This window comes from Ambystoma mexicanum, chromosome 1q, assembly GCF_040938575.1.
Source record: "Ambystoma mexicanum isolate Mex_15411 chromosome 1q, UKY_AmexF1_1, whole genome shotgun sequence".
Lineage (NCBI taxonomy): Eukaryota > Metazoa > Chordata > Amphibia > Caudata > Ambystomatidae > Ambystoma > Ambystoma mexicanum.
Genome location: NC_090922.1, coordinates 65,618,939 through 65,637,151, shown reverse-complemented (window position 1 = coordinate 65,637,151; position 18,213 = coordinate 65,618,939). Strand labels below are relative to the sequence as shown.

Genomic DNA, 18,213 nt, shown 5'->3' with positions numbered 1-18,213 from the left:
AGGCTATGAATGGTTCCATAATAGGATGTAGGTGAGCCAGCCAAAGTAGAGTATTTGTAAATGTAAATGGCTATTTTATTGATAACCGTTTGTCCAGGTTTAGCAGAGTGGCATTCTAAGACATGTTGATGCTTGCTCATTCAGTGCTAATGAAGAGTAGAAAATGACGGTCTGCTTTCAGTAAATGTCGCTTAACAAAGTCAAAAATGTGTCGCACACTAGCTCGCGCTAGCTCAATGGTAGGTGGTTGCTCTACTGGGAGCTACGTTTCTGTACAACTGAGTAATTGGCCAGAACATAAGATTTCAGCCCATTGTTACAAATTCAATAATACTGTTCTGAAAATGTCCGTAGTGGTAAAAGGCATGCCCCTTTTTTGTTCAATTTGTTTTTTTTTTTAATTTTTCTTTTTTTAACGAATTGAAGATTTACAAGAACCAGAGCCTCCCAGCCAGCCCAATCACTGATCTCTTCATTTACTATTGCATGGAATTCTGCCACTCTTTTGCGGAAAGTGTGCCAAGATTAGGAACACCGTGGCACAGTGCACTATTGTCACCGCCATCACCTCACCCCCATATTTTTGCTTTTGAAAATTCCTTGTAACTAAAAAATTATGGTTTGGGGTAAACGAGATAAGAACATTTGAGTCAGAGAGGCCACCAGGTGACGCGCCGATGAAATCGGGATCGGCGTAGAGCTCCCGTTTTAGCTCCAGCAAAAGTGCTTTGAGCCCCCAATAGGTAACCCCCACCCCAAATCAGACAACCGTTACCCCCAAGCAGACAACTACTGGGAGCACATGAGGGCAAAAGAGCTGAGGTTTTTGACCTGTGGTGAAGTTGCGGCGAACAACGCAGCCTCCGAAAGGGAAAGCTCCTCACACCGGGGCCAGGATAGGTGAAGAAGAGAAAACTTGGAGACGAGGCCCGGCAAAAGAGGGACTGAGGTGCTTAACAGAAGGGGAAAGGAGACCCATCCGCACCCCTGACGTGAAGATCGGCCCACGGAGGAGGAAGGGGAGGTGGTAGAGCCCCCCCAATCCACCAGCATGGTGGCCAGCATGCGTGGAAGAGCCGGCCCACCTGGGGGAGGGGCACCCTCTGGATTGGGGCTGGATTGGCGCTGAGAGAGACGGCAGCTGAGCGGGGCAGTGGCGGCAGACAAGAGTGCCCCACCGTACATCTCAACCTGTCCCCCCCCCCCCCATGGCTGATCCTGGGACGGCCGGCGCCTCCCTGACTGCCGGCCCGCCCTGGGGAGAGGCGCTCTACGTTTGTGGAGGCCCTGGTGCAAGGACAGGATCCGGAGGGCACAGTGCCTGCGGCAACAAAGCAGCAGGGGTGGGGGGGGGGAATCAGGGAATGAAGCCACGGACTTGTTCCTCCTCCCCCCCAGCCCATCCAGCTGCATAACTCCAAAGTTGGGAGGTCCTGCAGGGACACAGCTACTGGGAATAAAACGGCGGGGGGGGGGGGTCATTCCCTCTCCTCAGACCAAAAAACAAAACAAACAAGTCAGTGGATCCTGCAAGTGGGGGGGGGGGCGCTGAAGCAGGCATTGTGTGAAGCTGAAGCGCAGTGGAAAGGATGAGTCTGCTGGATTGAGCCTCAGGGGAGCAGCGGGCTCGAAACATACCACAGGTAGCCCTTAGCCGGGGCCTGGCTTGGGCGGTCTGGGGCACCCCCCACACAAGCCCAGGGCACATCACTGAAGGCGAGATGAGTGGAGAGCGAGCAGAACCAATCCAACCTGTAGTAGGTGGCAGAGGTGAGGGCCCCCAGGCTCTTCCTTGGGGCGTGTGCCCGCCTCTTGGAGGATCTACCGATAGGTACCGGCCCGCAGTGAAAAAGCTTCCATGCGGAGTGGGGAGGGTGTGGAAACAGCCGGAGTGAAGGGTCAGATTGGAGTTCAGCCACCCCCACCCACATGCCTAGTGAAGGTAAAGTGTGGCTAGGCAGACCTGACCAGGGTGAGGGCCCCAGGGACACGTTCCTAGGGCCTGTGCCTGCCCTATTGAGGAGCCTGCTACAGGAGGTCTGAGATCTGAGGAGAGTGTGCACAGTGGCAGGATACAACCCGCTCCCAGAAAGAGGGGGGGGTCATTGCATGCCCCACTCCCCTCCTCACTATACGATCTTACAGTGACCTGGTCGCCTGTACATCTGCAAAGACAACACCAAAGGAGAGTGCCGGTGCTTGAGCCCACGGAATCGGGGACCGCGACTCCCAACACCAAGAAGCGAGACACGAGAGGTGACTGGAGCAGTGCCACCTCCCCCTCCTGAACTCTTAGGACGCCTAAATTGCATATGGACTGAAGGACAAAATTGGAGATATTTGAGTACCGGAGACCCACGGAGGAGAAAACAAATTCCAACCCCAACATGTCTGAGGCAGGGAGCAACGCTGTGCCCACCAAAAGAGATATCGCCTCCTGGAGGAGATGAGAGGAATGAGGGCGGACATTGGCGGAAAAGTGGACAGAATAAACGTGAAAATAGACAACACGGACTAGAGACTACAGGCGGTGGAACATAATGGGGCATCCCTCAACACCTTGGAAACTCAGATGGACATGAGGATAGCAGACATCCCATGGTTAGCTTTAGTGTGTTTTTTTTATTATTGTGTGTGCTGCATTGTTCCATTTTTTTTTCTGCATTCTTTCATTTTTTGCTTCATCACTCATATCTGTCCAGATTGCTTTGTCTCAATTTTCGGTTTGGCACTTGTTTATCAGCATTTAGGACTAACTAGATGTTTTTTTTCCTATGTTTTTTTTCTTTTGAAATAAGCACTTTACACTATGCACTTTACTATTTATGCATAAGTATACATTAGATATGAGCTCTAGATGGTTTAATATGTATTGTAATCATAAAATTTCAATAAAAACAGTATTTTAAAATGATTTCCCGTTTTTTGTAGAGGTGATCTGTGATGTGGATTAGGGGGTTCTTCTCGTCCCTTTTCCTTGTCGGACTAAGTCCCTTTGAACATAGTTATATTCCATTGGCAGGACTTCCGTTTAATATTATCTATTGCTTCCCCTCTGCCAGCGAGGAAGGGGTAACCCATCCATTTTCTTGTTGTTGACTTCATAGGTTGCGCTTTATGGAACCCGGACAGCTCTTTCTCTCTGGCTCTCTATCTCTTTCTCACTGCCATTTTTACTATTCATATTTTGTACTTTATATTTTAGGGTGTTTAAAAAAAAAAAAGATACTTTTGTTTGTTTTTCTGATTAAGGCTTAACTTGAAGATAATGTATCTAAATCTGCGTGCATATAGAAATTTAGAGAATCAACCCTGAAAGTGCCATTCTCTGTGGAATTGTAACTAGGACCACTGCAAATACAGCTTGGGTGCTTGTGAAGATTTGTGTAACCTTGCTGCTCTTCTTTCATCAAGTTGCCTACCATATGCTGGAATTCCCTGGGGCCCCTGAACTTTATTTCCAGTATTCAAGTAGCACGCACACTGCAACAAGTTCATCGGAGTGCTGTACAGTAAACCAATATCATAAATCCTGCATAGTAAAAATGTATCACAATATAACCAGCAGGAAAACATACTTTAAAAAACAGATTCCCGAAAAGATTGCAGCAATTATCTGAGCCTCAACAAAATCAGTTAATACGAAGAGAGCAAGGAAAGGCATTGCACTAAAATGGATCTTTTAAAAGGTGATCTGTAAAATGTGGGTATTTTGAGCTGATGGACCCTTGCACCTCGGGGAAACCTTAATTGTTTTACTAAATGGCTTGCGGTATGTACATGTGCTGCGTTAAGACAAGGTTAACATCTTAAAATAATCCTAGTTTGCAGTGACCGGTACATTTTTCAAAATGGAAGAAATCCAATCAAATCGCCTTGATTCATAAACTAGCCTGACAGTGGCATGTAACATTACCCTGAATGGCACAAGAGTCGTTTGTGTAAGTAAGCCCTGCCGATACAGAATTCCAAAATCAATCCGGGACAAAACTAATGCCTGATAAAACAAATATGCTGGGAGTGACAAAGGGTTTAGCATCTTGTAAAGGAAATGCATCCACCAACGGGAAGAAAAAAAGTAAGACCAGAGCCCAAAAAGAAACACAAAGACCTAACTGAAAAAGCTAACACTGACTGGACACCAGAAATAGTAGCATCAGATAACCAAGAATGGGTACGTGTGGATTAGAGTAGGAGAACAAAATAAATTACGTTTTAGTACCAGGACTCTAATTACACTTTATCATTGTACCTGCCAATTCTTGATATGAACCACACCTTGTGCTGCTTTTAATTTCTGTACAGTGCACACATGTCTCCAGAACCTTGAGGTGTGACACAATTGCCCTCTTTACCGTCACTGTTATCCCGTCCCTGTCATCCCAAGTCTGTGGAGTGTAATACTTAAACTACCAGCTGAATCATCCCTCAGCACGTACCCTGAAGAGTAGCCAGATAACAAAGAGGGGAAATTGTAAATCATTTTGGGGTGGAGAATGGGAGGAGGGGGAGAGCATGCAATTGGAAAAACTAGCATAACTGAGGAGGGAAGGCAACAAAGGGAAAGGCAAAATGGAGCTTGGGACTGGATTACTCTAGTCGTTAACGAAGGCAGTGTGCAAAGTCAACAATGGTTTATATATGTGGAGGAGCAGTGAGCTGGTTACCAGGGTGGGGAAAAAGTGTGTAGTAAGTATGGTTTGTGCGCTTGGACAACCTAAGGAGATATCTTGTGCCCTATATTTATGGATGTTGATAGACAAGTTAAATAGCGTTTATTTGCTTATGTTCTCAGTGAGAAGATCTTGAAGTTGGCTACGAACATTGCTAGAGATAAACTGGTATCATTGGGGACATGCTTTGGAAAGTTCACCAAGACCCAGAAGTTTCGTCTTCATATCACAGCCTTGGATTATCTTGCCCCTTATGCCAAGGTAAGATTGTCTGTGACCTAAAATAGCGAGCTAATCCGCGAATATCGAGCTCTATTGTATTGCGATAAGGTACTGAAACAAAGCGCTCCTTTGGGTGGCGGGGGGGGGGGTGGGGGGGGGTGCCTGGGATTAGTCTCACCCACTGTCTGTGGTTGTGATAACTTACATCATATTTTTATTTTGTACTGAGTATCTAATCTAAGAATATTCCATGTATATTGCTAATATTGCTATGGGTTCCATACTGCTCCCTCTGTTCTCTATTTTATCTCCATCTTGTTTACACAGTACCTTAAGTCTGCTTCACTGGGTGCGCCACATCATTTGTTTTTTTTTAATAACTCTGTTTATTGAGTTTAAACAACACAACATCAATACAAGCATGAATTGTAGGCATACATCAGACCAAGGCAGTATGGCAGTATCAAAAGCAAGAGGAGCCCTTCAGGGCCAAGGGCCGTGAGACATTTGTAAGACAAGGTAGGTAACCAATGTTAACAGCAGTTCCGATCAACATTCATTAACGAATATCAGTGAGCATCAAGCCATTTACCCCATACTTTTTCGAATTTGCGGGGGCAGTCAAGGGTCGCCTCCCGTTAGTCTGTTTTCTTTGTCTGCTTCTGCCAGGGCCCACCGGGTGTTGATAGGCTTATATGTCAAAGCTGGAAATTTTAGGTCATACTCCAATACTGGGGCCCAAATGTTCTGAAAGCTCTTTCCGGCTTTTGCCGCTGTTACCTTTTCAGCGATCACAATGTCCTATATTTGTCCCCACCATTGACACGTGAAGGGGCCGTCCGGGGTTTTCCAGTAGCGGGCTATTGCTGTTTTCCCTGCCAGCAGGCATTGGGTCAGCAGTTTGGCTCTGCTTCCGGAGCGCGGATAGATTCTGGGGATCGGGACCCCCAGGAGGATGGGCTCAAGCTCCAGAGGGAGGGTCGTCTGGGTGGTCTCTTCGATGGTGGCTAAACATAGCCTCCAGAATTGTTGGATCTTTGGCCATGTCCACCACATGTGGAAAAAGGAACCCGGTCTGCCGCACCCTCTCCAACAGGAGTGGTCGAGAGAAAGGTTCATATGACGAAGCCTGAGGGGGGAGTAGTACCAACGTAGCAACATTTTGTACGCATGTTCTCTGTTGGTGACGCAGGCGGACAATGTATGTGCTCGGGTCCAGATATCCACCCAGGCCTGGTCCTCAACCGGGTGTCCCAGATCAGCCTCCGACTGGGCCATACATCAAGTTTTCGAAACAAGGAAGTCCCCCAGAAATCATCTGTATAAGGTGGAAATTCTGCCTCTGGCTGGAAGGTCCTTGAGAGTTAGCTCGAGGTGGGTGAGAGGGCGCGTGGCAGGTTGGAGAGTTTGGGGATGGGAGCACCAGTGACGTAGCTGAATGTAGGTGAATCTGTTTTTCTTGGAGTTGAACATTTTCCTTACTTTGTTCAAAGGTGCAAGGTATGCCTACCGTATACAGGTGGTCCAAGGTTTCGAGGCCTCCCGCTATCCAGTTCTGGAAGTTCCGTGGGTTCGCCCCGGGCGAGAACATCGGGTTGTAAAAGATTGGGGATAGTGGGCTCAGTCCCCTCTGGATTTCCTTATGTCTCAGCGCCCAATCCCAGGAGTTCCGGGTGTACTTAGTCGCCAGGAAGATTCCATCGTTCCCTGAGAGAGGGCGAGATGCAGCCGTGATTGTTCCATTTCCACCCATCTGGGGCGATCGGTGAATATTTGCTATGCGCGAACATGCGCTAGTTCCGCTGCCACCCTATAGGACTGCAGGTCGGGGACCCCAGTCCCCTTAGTCTTGCGTTGCCTAGCATTGATTTTGGGGGGATCCTGGCCTTCTTTCCCCTCCAGATACATCGGAGCATTTTTCTCTGCAAGTCACGGAGGGCAGGGGCTGGGATTGTGACAGGGAGAGAGGAGCAGGAGTAAAGGAATCTTGGGAGCAAGTTCATTTTACAGGCCGTTATGCGTCCCATCAGGGACATTTCTTGGGTCGCCCAGCTATTCAAATCTCCTTCTAGTTCTTTAAAGAGCCGGGGAAAGTTGGCCTGATATGTGTCCTTCGGGTTCACTGGTATATGGACCCCCAAGTATGGAATAGCCTTCACCTTCCATGCAATTGGCCACATCGGGGCCAGTGCCTCCCGAACCTCCGGGGAGAGGCCCACACTCGGGGCTACCGATTTGTTGAAATTGATGGAGAAGCCGGTGACCTCCCCATAGCTCGTTATTGTGGTCAGGGCATGTTTTAGTGAGGAGCGGGCCTCCGAGATCGTGAGCAACATGTCATCCGCGTATAAGGCAATTTTTATGCTGAGATGGGCGGACCTGGGGGCCCTTGATCTGGTTATTCCTTTTGATCTTCTGGGCGAAGGGTTCCATGATGAGGGCGAATGGCAGCGGGCAGCCCTGTCTGGGGTACAAAGGGGATGGTGTTCCAGATGAGTAGGGCTTTGACATCAAAGCTTGTTCCCCCAAATCTAGCCTTCCTGAATTTAGGCTGAACAAATCTGGCCTGGTCCTGAGACCTGAGAGTGCGAGATGGCAGATCGGGCTTCAGCATCCTGTAAGATAGATTGGGGCCTCGTGGGCCAGGCATTTGCGGGCCAAGGTCAGAATCTTGAGAGATGCGTTGGGTCACGGGCTTCTGGTGAGACCTAGGGTTGCTCTTACCGCCCTATTTTGGGTCACTTGTAGGGCAGAGAGGTTGGATTGGGATGTGTCGGCTAACAGGCTGTTTCAGTAGTCGAGTCGGAAGTTCACAAGAGCAGAGTATAGGAAGGAGATGTTTTCATGTGACGGAAAGGGACGGATGTGGCTGAGCAGCTTAAGACTACACATTGCTAAGTCTGGGCAACATGCTGTCTCGTGGTCTGTTCAGCATCAAGAATAACACCCAGGGTTTTTACGCTCTTGGCTACCTGAATGGTGATGTTGGCAACAATAATATTTTCATAATTGGGAGAGAGTTTGTTTTGCATGTGGCTAGAGGGAACGACTGGAATTGCATTTTTTCCAGAGTTGAGGGCCATGAGTTGGCTCTCATCCAAGATTGGATGGTAGCTTATATGGTTAATAGCCTGTGTCTCATGGGAGCGGATGCCAGAGAGTTTTAAGACAACCTGGGTATCCTCTGCGTAGTTGGTATACAGGATATCGTCTTAAGACCCAGAAATGGCATGATGTAGATGTTGGAGGGTGGGCGATAAACAAGAGCCCTGGGCTCTGCACGTAACAAGTGCTGGTGACGAGGTAGTCCTCTATGGAAATTCTGGCAGTACGGGAACCCAAGAAGGAGGCAACTCACTGTGCTGTGATCCTGAAGCAGCCTACTAAGCACTCTAACTTGGTCGCCAGGAGAGCGTGGCCGACCAAGTCGAAAGTGATGGAGAGATCAAGCAGCATGAGAAGAGCAGGGTGGCCTTGTTCAACAATGGAGAGACTCATTTTAAATCCGGCATGGCAGTTTTGGTGCTGTGCCAGGCTCTGAAGCCAGATTGGCACGGCCCCAAGACATCGTTTTCCTCCACAAATTTCTGGAACTGATGAAATGCCACCCGATCCATGATTTTAAGCAGGAAAGGCAAATTGGTGATCAAGCAGTAATTTTTTGCCAGCAAGGGATTGAGATTATTCTTAAGTAGGGTGGTGATCCAGGAACACATCCTTCATAGAAGGAGAGGTTCGCAAGTTTGGTCGTCCAGGGGCCTGGAACATCAAGGCAGCTTACAAGTAGCCTCGAAGGGCAGGTGTCTTCCTTGCATGAGGTGGGCCTCATGCTGGTAACAATCTGGGTGACGTGACGGAGGACTCCAGAGAGTGCAGTTTTGGTGTCCTGAGTGATGCTGAAGGCGACCGGGGTTCGTCAGAACCCCCCCCCCATATGCGGGCCCCCGACTGCAATAAGCAGGCCGGCGGCTGTAGCACACACCCGTCTGAGAACATTGGGCGCACGGCCCACGGCCGACATTCGATGAAAGCGTAGAGGCCCACACAGTGTCAGCAGAAAAAGCCTCTAGATCTAGATCTTACCTCTCCTCTGAGCCATCGCTATGACCAACCGCAGTAACCAGCCGCCAAAGTCGCTTCAGACACAGCGCACAAAAAGCCCCTCCGTTTAGCGAGCTGAAACAGGTGGCGAAAAAGTCACATCTCATCCCCTAAAACATATGCTGACAATGCAAGAATTTATTTAAAAAACACGTCCCTACTCCCTGTTAGTCACAGAAAAATGTGAAATCCTCAAAGCCTTTGTCCTCCAAAAGCATTCAGGTTATAGATTCTTCCTCCCCTCTAGACAAACTCTAGGGGCTATGCATCACAAGGACCAGGCACCCTCCCAACCCGCCAATAGCATGTCAGGCTTCCCACCGTCATGTGACTATACTCCTGAACAATTTAACAGAATTATAAAGAGGATGTCATGCTTTGTTGACTTCATAGACAAGCATCCAGAAGAACCATAGACAAGCATCCAGAAGAACGAACGTCCCTTAGAGATGTCCCACAGCCAGGGGCTTCAAAACATCAACCCCCTGCCAAAAAAATGAATCTTAAGACACAGCCTATCACCTCTGCCCTAGGCCGCTGGCCTCCACCTACCAAGACCTCTCTCAGGATGTGTATGATGTGGACCTCTCAGGGTCATAAGACCCCGGCTCTCGGGGACCTATATAGTCTATACCAATACTACGACGATGAGGACGACCTCTGTCATCCAGTCGCCTGACCACCAACCTATAGCAGATTCTCCTGTAGACAACCAACTACAGTACAATGAACTGTTGCTGAAGGCTGCCCTACACTTTAGTATTGAAACCCAAGAGGCAAAAGTAGACCAGGACTTTGTGGAGGATATTCTGGGAGACAGGAAATCCGCCACTCAATTTATCCCACTGTTAGTCTGTACAAAGCCGTATACAGTCATCCCTACTTGGGCTTAACCTCACAAGGGCAGTTAACCCCAGAATCGAGAAATTATTCAGGCCAGCTCCAACAGAGCCTCTGTATATTAGGGGGCCACTAAAACCTGATTCACTATTCGTCACCACTACCAGAAAGAGGGCAGCACTCCTCCTGGCGTCAGCTGAACCCTGCCAGACAAAGAAAACAAGAAAATCTATACTTTCGGAAGGGAGGTTGCCTCCTCAGCGACATATCAAGCTAGAATTGCAAACACTACACTTCTGGCTAGTTACGGCTGCCACAAGTGGCATGACTTGTAACACCAGGTTGAAGTGGTTCCAGAACCCGTAAAATCGCAATTGTTAAGCACGCAGAGGGCAAGCGGGTATCAAACTGCACGTCAAAAATAATCTTGATGTAGTAGACGATGTAGGCCGCATCATTGCAGAAGGCACGGTCACCAAGCGCCACGCCTGGCTCAGTCTGTTTTTAAGATGGCGCCTCAGGCCACCCTCAACATGCCGGTGGAGCCCAATGTACTTTTTGGTAAGGCTGTTGAAGACCCCCCTCGAACGTAAAGGAGGAGTATGACGCTCTTAAATCCATTGGCCATTTCCCAAACAAGCCCTACGTACAACAGGACTCCTCAAATTCCACAAGGTTTTGGGTCAGGGTTCAGAACGCTCTTCCGGATATGCTCAGGGCGGACAGTCTTCAACCTGGGGCCCATCGCAAGGACAATCTTCCTCTTCTGGTTTCAAAGAGGAAACAAAAGATAGAGGTAGAGGCTGAACCGCACCTGGGAGAGGCTCCTCCCCTCCCAAACAATGACACACCGCTACAGGTCCCCTCCCACGACACTCCAGGAGGTCGAATTTCACACTTCACCCATGCATGGGAGGGGATAACGTCAGACAAGCGGGTGTTGTACACCGTGGCCGGCGGGTAGTGTATCAAACTGTTACAGAAACCACCCAAAAATGACGCCAGAAGAGAGGCGCATACTGTTAGAAGTAAAGACACTGCTGGAGAATGACTCCATAGAGATCGTCCCAGCAAATACGGTAAACAAGGATATTTATTCAACTTCCTTCCTTGTGCCAAAGAAAGTCCTTTGCATGTGCCCAGTACTAGATGTGCGCCCTGCAAACCAATGTCCAACCCCAAAAGTTTTGCATGACTATTCTTCAAGAAGTAATCCCCCTCTTAAAACCGGGGGACTACATTGCAACATTGGATATGAGAGATGCGTACTTTCCTATTTCAATGCTACCTCCGAAACAAGAACTATCTGCGGTTAAAGATACTGTGAGTTCACTACCAGTTCAAGGTACTATCCTTCAGCATCGCCGCAGCACCAAGAGTATTCAAAAAGGTGCTTGCAGTAGTGAAAGCACACCTGCGCAGAAGGTCCATCCCAGTATACCCTTATCTGGTCAACTGGCTAATCACTGGGGGAATCTCTGCAAATTTGCAGGTTAAAAATGCAAAAAACAATAGACCTTCCCTTCAATCTGGGTTTCTCCATCAACGAGAAGAAATGGTCTAGTACACAGCCAAATAAAAGTTTCTAGGCACTATTATAAACACAAAGGAGGAGCTGGCTTTCCCCTCAAACGAGAGAGTTCAAAATATTCTGTTGCAGGTACCAGACTACAAAGTCGGTCACCAGATAACTGTACACAAAGTAATGCGCTTGCTCGGGATGATGGCCTCTTGCATTCATTTGGTTACAATCGCGCGTCTGTTTTGCTAACCCTGGTTCAGGCTTTTCACTGGAGGTCCAAGGACAGCCTGTTAAAAGGAAAACCTTTTCGTGCTCCACCAACACAAGCAATCCTAACTACAGACACCTCCCTCGCCGGATTGGGGGCGGGGAGGATCAGTTTCTCCACCACACAGCCCACAGTCAGTGGACACACGCAACTGCCTAAAGACCTATCCACTCCCTAGAGCTCTTGGCAGTCCACAAGACTCTTCAGGCTTTTCAGCAACATCTCAAGGGTCCAACAGTGCAGGTCCTCAGACAGCACCATGGCCATGTTATATCTGAACAAGCAAGGAGGTGCTGTTGGATAAGATTTTTACAGAATTGGTAAATCTTCTGACCTGGGTCAACCCCAGAACCTTTTGCTTTATTAGTGGGTTATTTTTCCTTAATACCTGTGAGTAGGAGCCTTTTTCCGCACTTGCATAATCTTTAATCCGTTTTATGGGTGTCATTTTTTTGAACTCTCCATAGTGTCTTTTTAAAGTTATCCTCTAACAACTTATTGGCAATAAGTGCCTGTAGTTGCTGGGTTGCCCTAGGGGCTCCCATTTTAATTTTCTTTTGCTAGCCTTGAGTGAACTACAGTTCCCAAGGGTAGAAGGGATCTTTGGATCCATTATACATTTTATTCTGTGAAGCCAGCACAACCCCACCTTATGTGGAGTGCTGGGGAGATGCAATGTATCCCTTTTCACATTAAAACTATAACCATTCTGTTACTGGGACAAGCTTGCCTTCAATGGCTGGTGGCAGTGATACCTTGTATGTATTTGGTGCCCCTTTACTGCTGCCCCTTTACCGCAGGCTGTGTTCACAGCTGCAGTAAAGGCACCTAAGGGTGCTCATTTTACCAAAATGGCCCCCGTCTTCTTTTTTCGCCATTTAGTGTTTCTTGTTCCTTTCCCTGACATCCAGGGTGGGAAATTCCTTTGTGTGATTTATATCTTCGGCGGGAGTCCCCTGGACTCCCCGCCCAGGCTCCAGTCTGTCTGTGAGGACCGGAAGCGAGGGAGGAGTCCAAATCCCCAGCCCTTTGTCTTACGTCCTGCCTGAATGGGGAAAAATCCCAGTGGGGGACTGGCTGTCTGTCCTGACTGCCCCTTTGTGTAAAATGCGGGTAGAGAATGCAGAGGTTGCACTGTAGTTCCTGATGAGTACTGCGAACATGTAAGCTGAAAAAAAGTCGACCACCGAAACTGAAGAGGAAGATGAAGAAAACGCGGCTGAAACTATTTCCAGCAACCGGAGAGCCTGCTGTGTAACCGGAGCCTGTTGTAGCCCTTCCTTTCAATCGACCTGGGGAGCATGGTGAGACCCACAAGACTCGAGGACCTGCAGTTTGAGCCATCCCACGCGTTGCTGCGACCTTGCATTGTTGCAATACCCTGGGACCTCAAGCCATCTCGCTGAAACTTCGTGGGCATCCTGGTGGATCTCCAGAGACACGAATCGAGTCCGAAATGTCCCCTCAACAGAGTGCTGGACCTTTTAACGACGAGAATTCAACCGCGATTTTCTGTCTTCTGTGCTCCTTGTAAAGGCACCAGAACCGCATTTAGCCGCGACGGAAACCTTGCCTAGACCCTTCTTCGATTCCCTGCTGCAAAGTTCCTTCTGAGGTCTTGTTTTCAGTCACCAGGACAAGGAATCCACTGACCGGGTATTTGGCTGCAGAGCCTGAAGTCTTCCTGCTGCAAAATCTTCAATGCGGAGGTACTGTGTTGGCTTTGGTATGTACTTCCTTTAAGTCTGTTAGGATTTCTGTGTAGCTGTGGGTTGTTTTCTGTAATGGGGAGGCCTCTCATCCAGTGCACCCAGCCCCACTGCCAGTGCACTCAGTCCCAATGCTAGAATCCTGCTAGGGTGTTTTCTGCGATGCCCCTGGACCCTCTTCGAACTCTAAAGTAAAGTACTCTGCTGTTTGCCCAGTTTTCCTAAGGAACTCTGACTTTTGCTACTGAAGAACCTATCCTGACACTAGTCCTGGTGACCCCCCCTTCTGCCACTGAGAACACTCATGCTCCAAGAATAAGGGAAAGCCTTTCAAGGGATTGGGCCTTTTGCCCTACTTACTTGTAAAGTGTTGGTTGGTATCTGTAATTCTAAGAGTGAACAGTTATAACATTTCTTACTTATCTAGGATGTGTGATGCACTATTCTTAAAAGTAGGGTTAACATCTGTTCTTCCTTAGCAACTGTTTTGCCAGTCTAATAGAAAGTAGATGTGAAGGTATATTACTCTCCTGTGATTAGGCTGTGGCTCTTCGATTATTCCTGCAGGGTAATTGTATGAGTGTCCCCCAACTGCGTCTTGCTTCCCCCGACTTGCTGCTAGCCTGTCCAGAATAAGTCTGTTTTAGGTTGTTGCCTACCTAGTATAACTTTGAGTCATTCAGTAAAGTTAACATTGGGTTTTACTTTCCCCTTCATTGTAAGGTTAAAAACGGATGTGGGTTTTACTTACCTTGTGTTAGCTGTGTAGCATCCAAAAATAAGTTATAAGAGTTATTGCTCATCTCTGTGTTCCACTGATCTCAAAAGCACCTGTAATTGAATATTACATCCAGTTTTACTCACCTAGTGTAACTGTGTGTTATCACAAAAGTAGTTATAGGTTTTTACTGCACCTAAAATAAGTGTTACACTTTCTGATGTTTGTTAATCTGCTTAGAATCACATGCTGTGCATAGATCCGACATCCAGTGGTCACTTCGGAGTATTGCATTTTGTTTTTCGTAGTCGAAAAGGGGACGTCGACAAGGCGTGTCTGTAACACTATCCCTATAGTGACTTGCGTTATACCCACAATCCCTCACGCGTCGAGGTCCCTCAGATTGTTTTTTTCCACCCAGCTACTGGTCGCCTTTATGCGGAGCTCCTCGAGAGACATTGCCAAATAGTTTATTCGACCTTTGGTCGTTTTTTATTAATATCAATAACTATAGATCCCTCCCTCGACGCAGAGCCGTTTCTCCGCCGAACAAGATCTTCGACGGAAGGATGAGCGGAGGAGATCCTTCGGCGCTGCCGAACACGTGGCCTGGCCTCGCCGGCCATACACAGTAGGGAGAGTGGGGCATTGTGGTCTTTCTTTCTTTTCTTTAAGAATGCCTTTCTCTTTCCCCTCCCTCTCTTTCGAGGTCGTAGTCACACCTATTACCCTCAGCTATGGAGAGGACGCCATTTAGGTTTTGCCCGCTTTGCAAGGGTAAATATACCTGGAAGGATAAGCATAAACGGTGCAACCGTTGCTTACCCCTCGATCACCAGGAGGACGGCTGTGCGGCCTGCAAATTACTAAAGCCCAAAACTCTAAAGGACCGCAGGGTCAAAAGGTGGGCGGCCTACGCCATGTCTAGGCCTGACTCCTCGCCCGCTGCCGCCGAGTGTGACTAGGACAGTGACTACACGGCCCCCGTAACAGAGGCTGTAGACCTCTCAAAGGAGCGTTCACGCTCGTCGTTGTCCGTCCCCGGCCCCGACAAGCCTGGCTCACGCCCAGTTTATGGGGATGAACACCCCGGCGACCAGGACGCACACAGAAAAACACCAAAGCACATACCCCCAGGCACACTTTCGTCGAAGACGAAGACAGCCATAGCGCCAACGGGGACGCCGGGCCCACCGACGTCTTCCACCGACCGTAAGGGTCGTCAGCCCTCCCCGCCACCGCTTCCGCGATAGGCGACTGGGCTCTCTAAAAATAAGGGCGCTAACACCAAAATTTCCGGCGACGCATTGCAAGAGCGCTCACGTTGCCAACAAGGACTCGACGACCAATGACTCGACGAGCAAAGGCTCGACGCTCCATAGCGCGACGGCGACCGATCCCTCGGAAGAGAGAATGATCGCCGAAAGCCTCGCGCGCATAGCATCTAAGGACGGCCAAAGACGTACGGCGAGTGAAACGCCGAAAACCGCGCACAAGGCTAAAGATACGCCGAAGGCGCCGGAAAACAGATCAGGTCAGTTCCCGACGCCGTCGGAAGGCCCTAGCCAGCAAGAAGGCTACTCAGAAGGCGAAGGCTCTCTTTCTTCGACGTTATGGGACAGAACCAGACAATTACAGGAGGAAGAAACCCCCTTTTCTTTCGCAGACCTGTATAGACAAACTAGATAGGTTCATGTCCATCCCAGAAGACAGGGCGCCCAAGAGACCAAGGGAGGCACCCCTTGAAAGTCCAAGGGCTAAATACCAGAAGTTTTATAACCCCATACAGGAGGACATAAACTCTTACAATCCCACTGAGGAAGACACCTTCTTCCAAGAGGAAGATGAGTTCACCTATGTTGAGGACCAACAAGAAGAGGAAGGTTTTCACGAAGAAACTAACCTATGTGAGGAAGGATTCCAGGAAGACACAGGCGAGGGCGACCAAAATCCCTGGCAGTCACCGGCTAGGTCGACTGACACAGGCAGTAGCAGTATAGTCATCAGGTCTACTGAAACTACACCAGTCAGGAACCCTTCGCCTGTCGATGATCAACCCACCTTCAATGCACTGCTGAAGAAGGCAGCAGCGCATTTCGAAATCGAAACTGGAGACGTCACCCCAGACACTGATTTTGTGGAGAGGATTATCAAAGAAAACCCCCCCACTAGCCAGGTTATACCTATCCTCGCCTCAGTTAAGAGACGTATTACACCTTCTCTTTCCACTCATGCATTGGTGAGAGGGGTCGATCTGAGGATTGAGAAACTGTTCTCTCCCTCTCAATCAGACTCATTATACATTAAGGGTCACTCAATCCCGGACTCCCTGGTCGTGACCAACACCAGGAAAAGGGCAGGAGTCCCACTATCTACTAGCGAGGCACCCCCAGATAAAGAGGGGAAGAGGCTGTATGCCCTAGCCAAGAGAATCACCACCTCTGCAGCATTCTCTACCAGAATCGCCAATAATGATACACTATTGGCAAGCTATGCCGATGCTCAATGGGCTAAGCTCAGACAGGACATCGAAGAAGCTCCCAAACCCCTAAGGACTCGTTTACTGGCTACAGTTAACGAGGGCTCTCTGGTCAATCAAAGCATCGTCAAGAATACCCTCGATGCAGCAGAGACGGCTGGCCGCACTCTGGTACAAGGAATTTTACTGAAGCGTCACGTCTGGCTTCGCAATGCCGGATTTAAGGCGGAAACACAAGCATCCCTTATTAATAAACCCATAGAGGAATCCAACCTCTTTGGGAGAGCAGTGGATGACGCGCTGGAGAACGCGAAGAAAGAATTTGATACTATAAAGACCTTAGACCAAATTTCTAAACCCCCTTATAGGCGGGGATTTGGTAATAAGCGCTTTTTCGTGGACAACGCCAGCAACAAAACCACCACCAACAACAACAGTACTCTGCCAGCAACTACCAGAGTAATAGCGGCCAGTACAATCGGAGGGGTCAACGTCGTGGCAAGGGAAGAGGCCGGGGTTCCACCCCAGAGGCTCCCAAGCCAACAACACCACCAAGTGACGCGAAGATTCGCGTCCCCCCCCCAGGCAACGCCGGTCGGGGGCCGGTTAACATCCTTTCTTCCAGCATGGGAGGGAATAACATCAGACCGCTGGGTACTTTCCACTGTAGCCCGCTGCTACTGTATAGAGTTCAACAGTTCCCCAACATACAGACCCCTGAGGGGACGCCGCATGACACCAGAACACCTCGCCATCCTTCTCCAAGAAGTGGACCAACTGCTGGAAAAAGGAGCCATAGAGGTCGTGCCTCTATCTCAGGTAATGGAAGGTATTTATTCAGTGTACTACCTTGTACCCAAAAAGGATCTAACCATGCGCCCTGTATTAGATCTGCGCCCAGCGAACAAGTTTGTCAAACCTCAAAAGTTTCGTATGGTGACCTTACAGGAAGTGATCCCACTGCTATCACAGGGAGATTACATGACAACACTGGACATGAAAGATGCATACTTTCATATTTTAATGTTGCCAGCGCACAGAAAATACCTCAGGTTCATGATAGAGGGCAAACACTACCAGTTCAGAGTGCTACCCTTCGGCATAGCATCTGCACCAAGGGTATTCACGAAGGTACTGGTAGTGGCAGCAGCACACCTGCGCAGGTTATCCATCCCACTATACCCTTACCTCGACGACTGGCTCATAACGGGATTCTTACGAGACATGCTTCTCAAACACCCAAAAGACTGTAGACCTTTTGCTCCAACTGGGCTTCTCCATCAACGAGAAGAAGTCCAACTTAGACCCCAGCCAAGTCAAACAATTCCTAGGGGCTCTAATTCGAACGAAGGACGGCCTCGTCTTCCCCTCCAACGAGAGGGTCCAAAACATGCCGTTTCAGATCCCCCAATATGTGGCAGGTCGAGAGGTGACGGTGCGCAAAGCGATGCGTTTGCTATGTATGATGGCGTTGTGTATTTATTTGGTACCTCACGCGCGCCTGCGCATGCGCCCAATGCAAGAGTGGCTCACCAGCCAGTGGTGTCAGGCCAGCGGACAATGGGACGATCTAATGGTGGTCTCGCAGGCCTTGGTTCTCTCGCTATGGTGGTGGACAAAGGAAAACCTGATAATAGGGAAACCCTTTGCCACACCCGCGGTGGAGACCACTCTAACCACG

The 18,213-nt window shown here is 48.9% G+C and overlaps 1 protein-coding gene across 1 annotated transcript in view; it reads left to right on the top strand.

The window, feature by feature from the left end:
• Positions 1-18,213, top strand: part of NIP7 (nucleolar pre-rRNA processing protein NIP7) — a 133,454-nt gene that overhangs the window by 89,494 nt on the left and 25,747 nt on the right. The window contains exon 3 of the mRNA XM_069635535.1: positions 4,796-4,934. Coding sequence (XP_069491636.1) covers positions 4,796-4,934 — 139 coding nt within the window. The remainder of the gene's footprint in view (positions 1-4,795; positions 4,935-18,213) is intronic.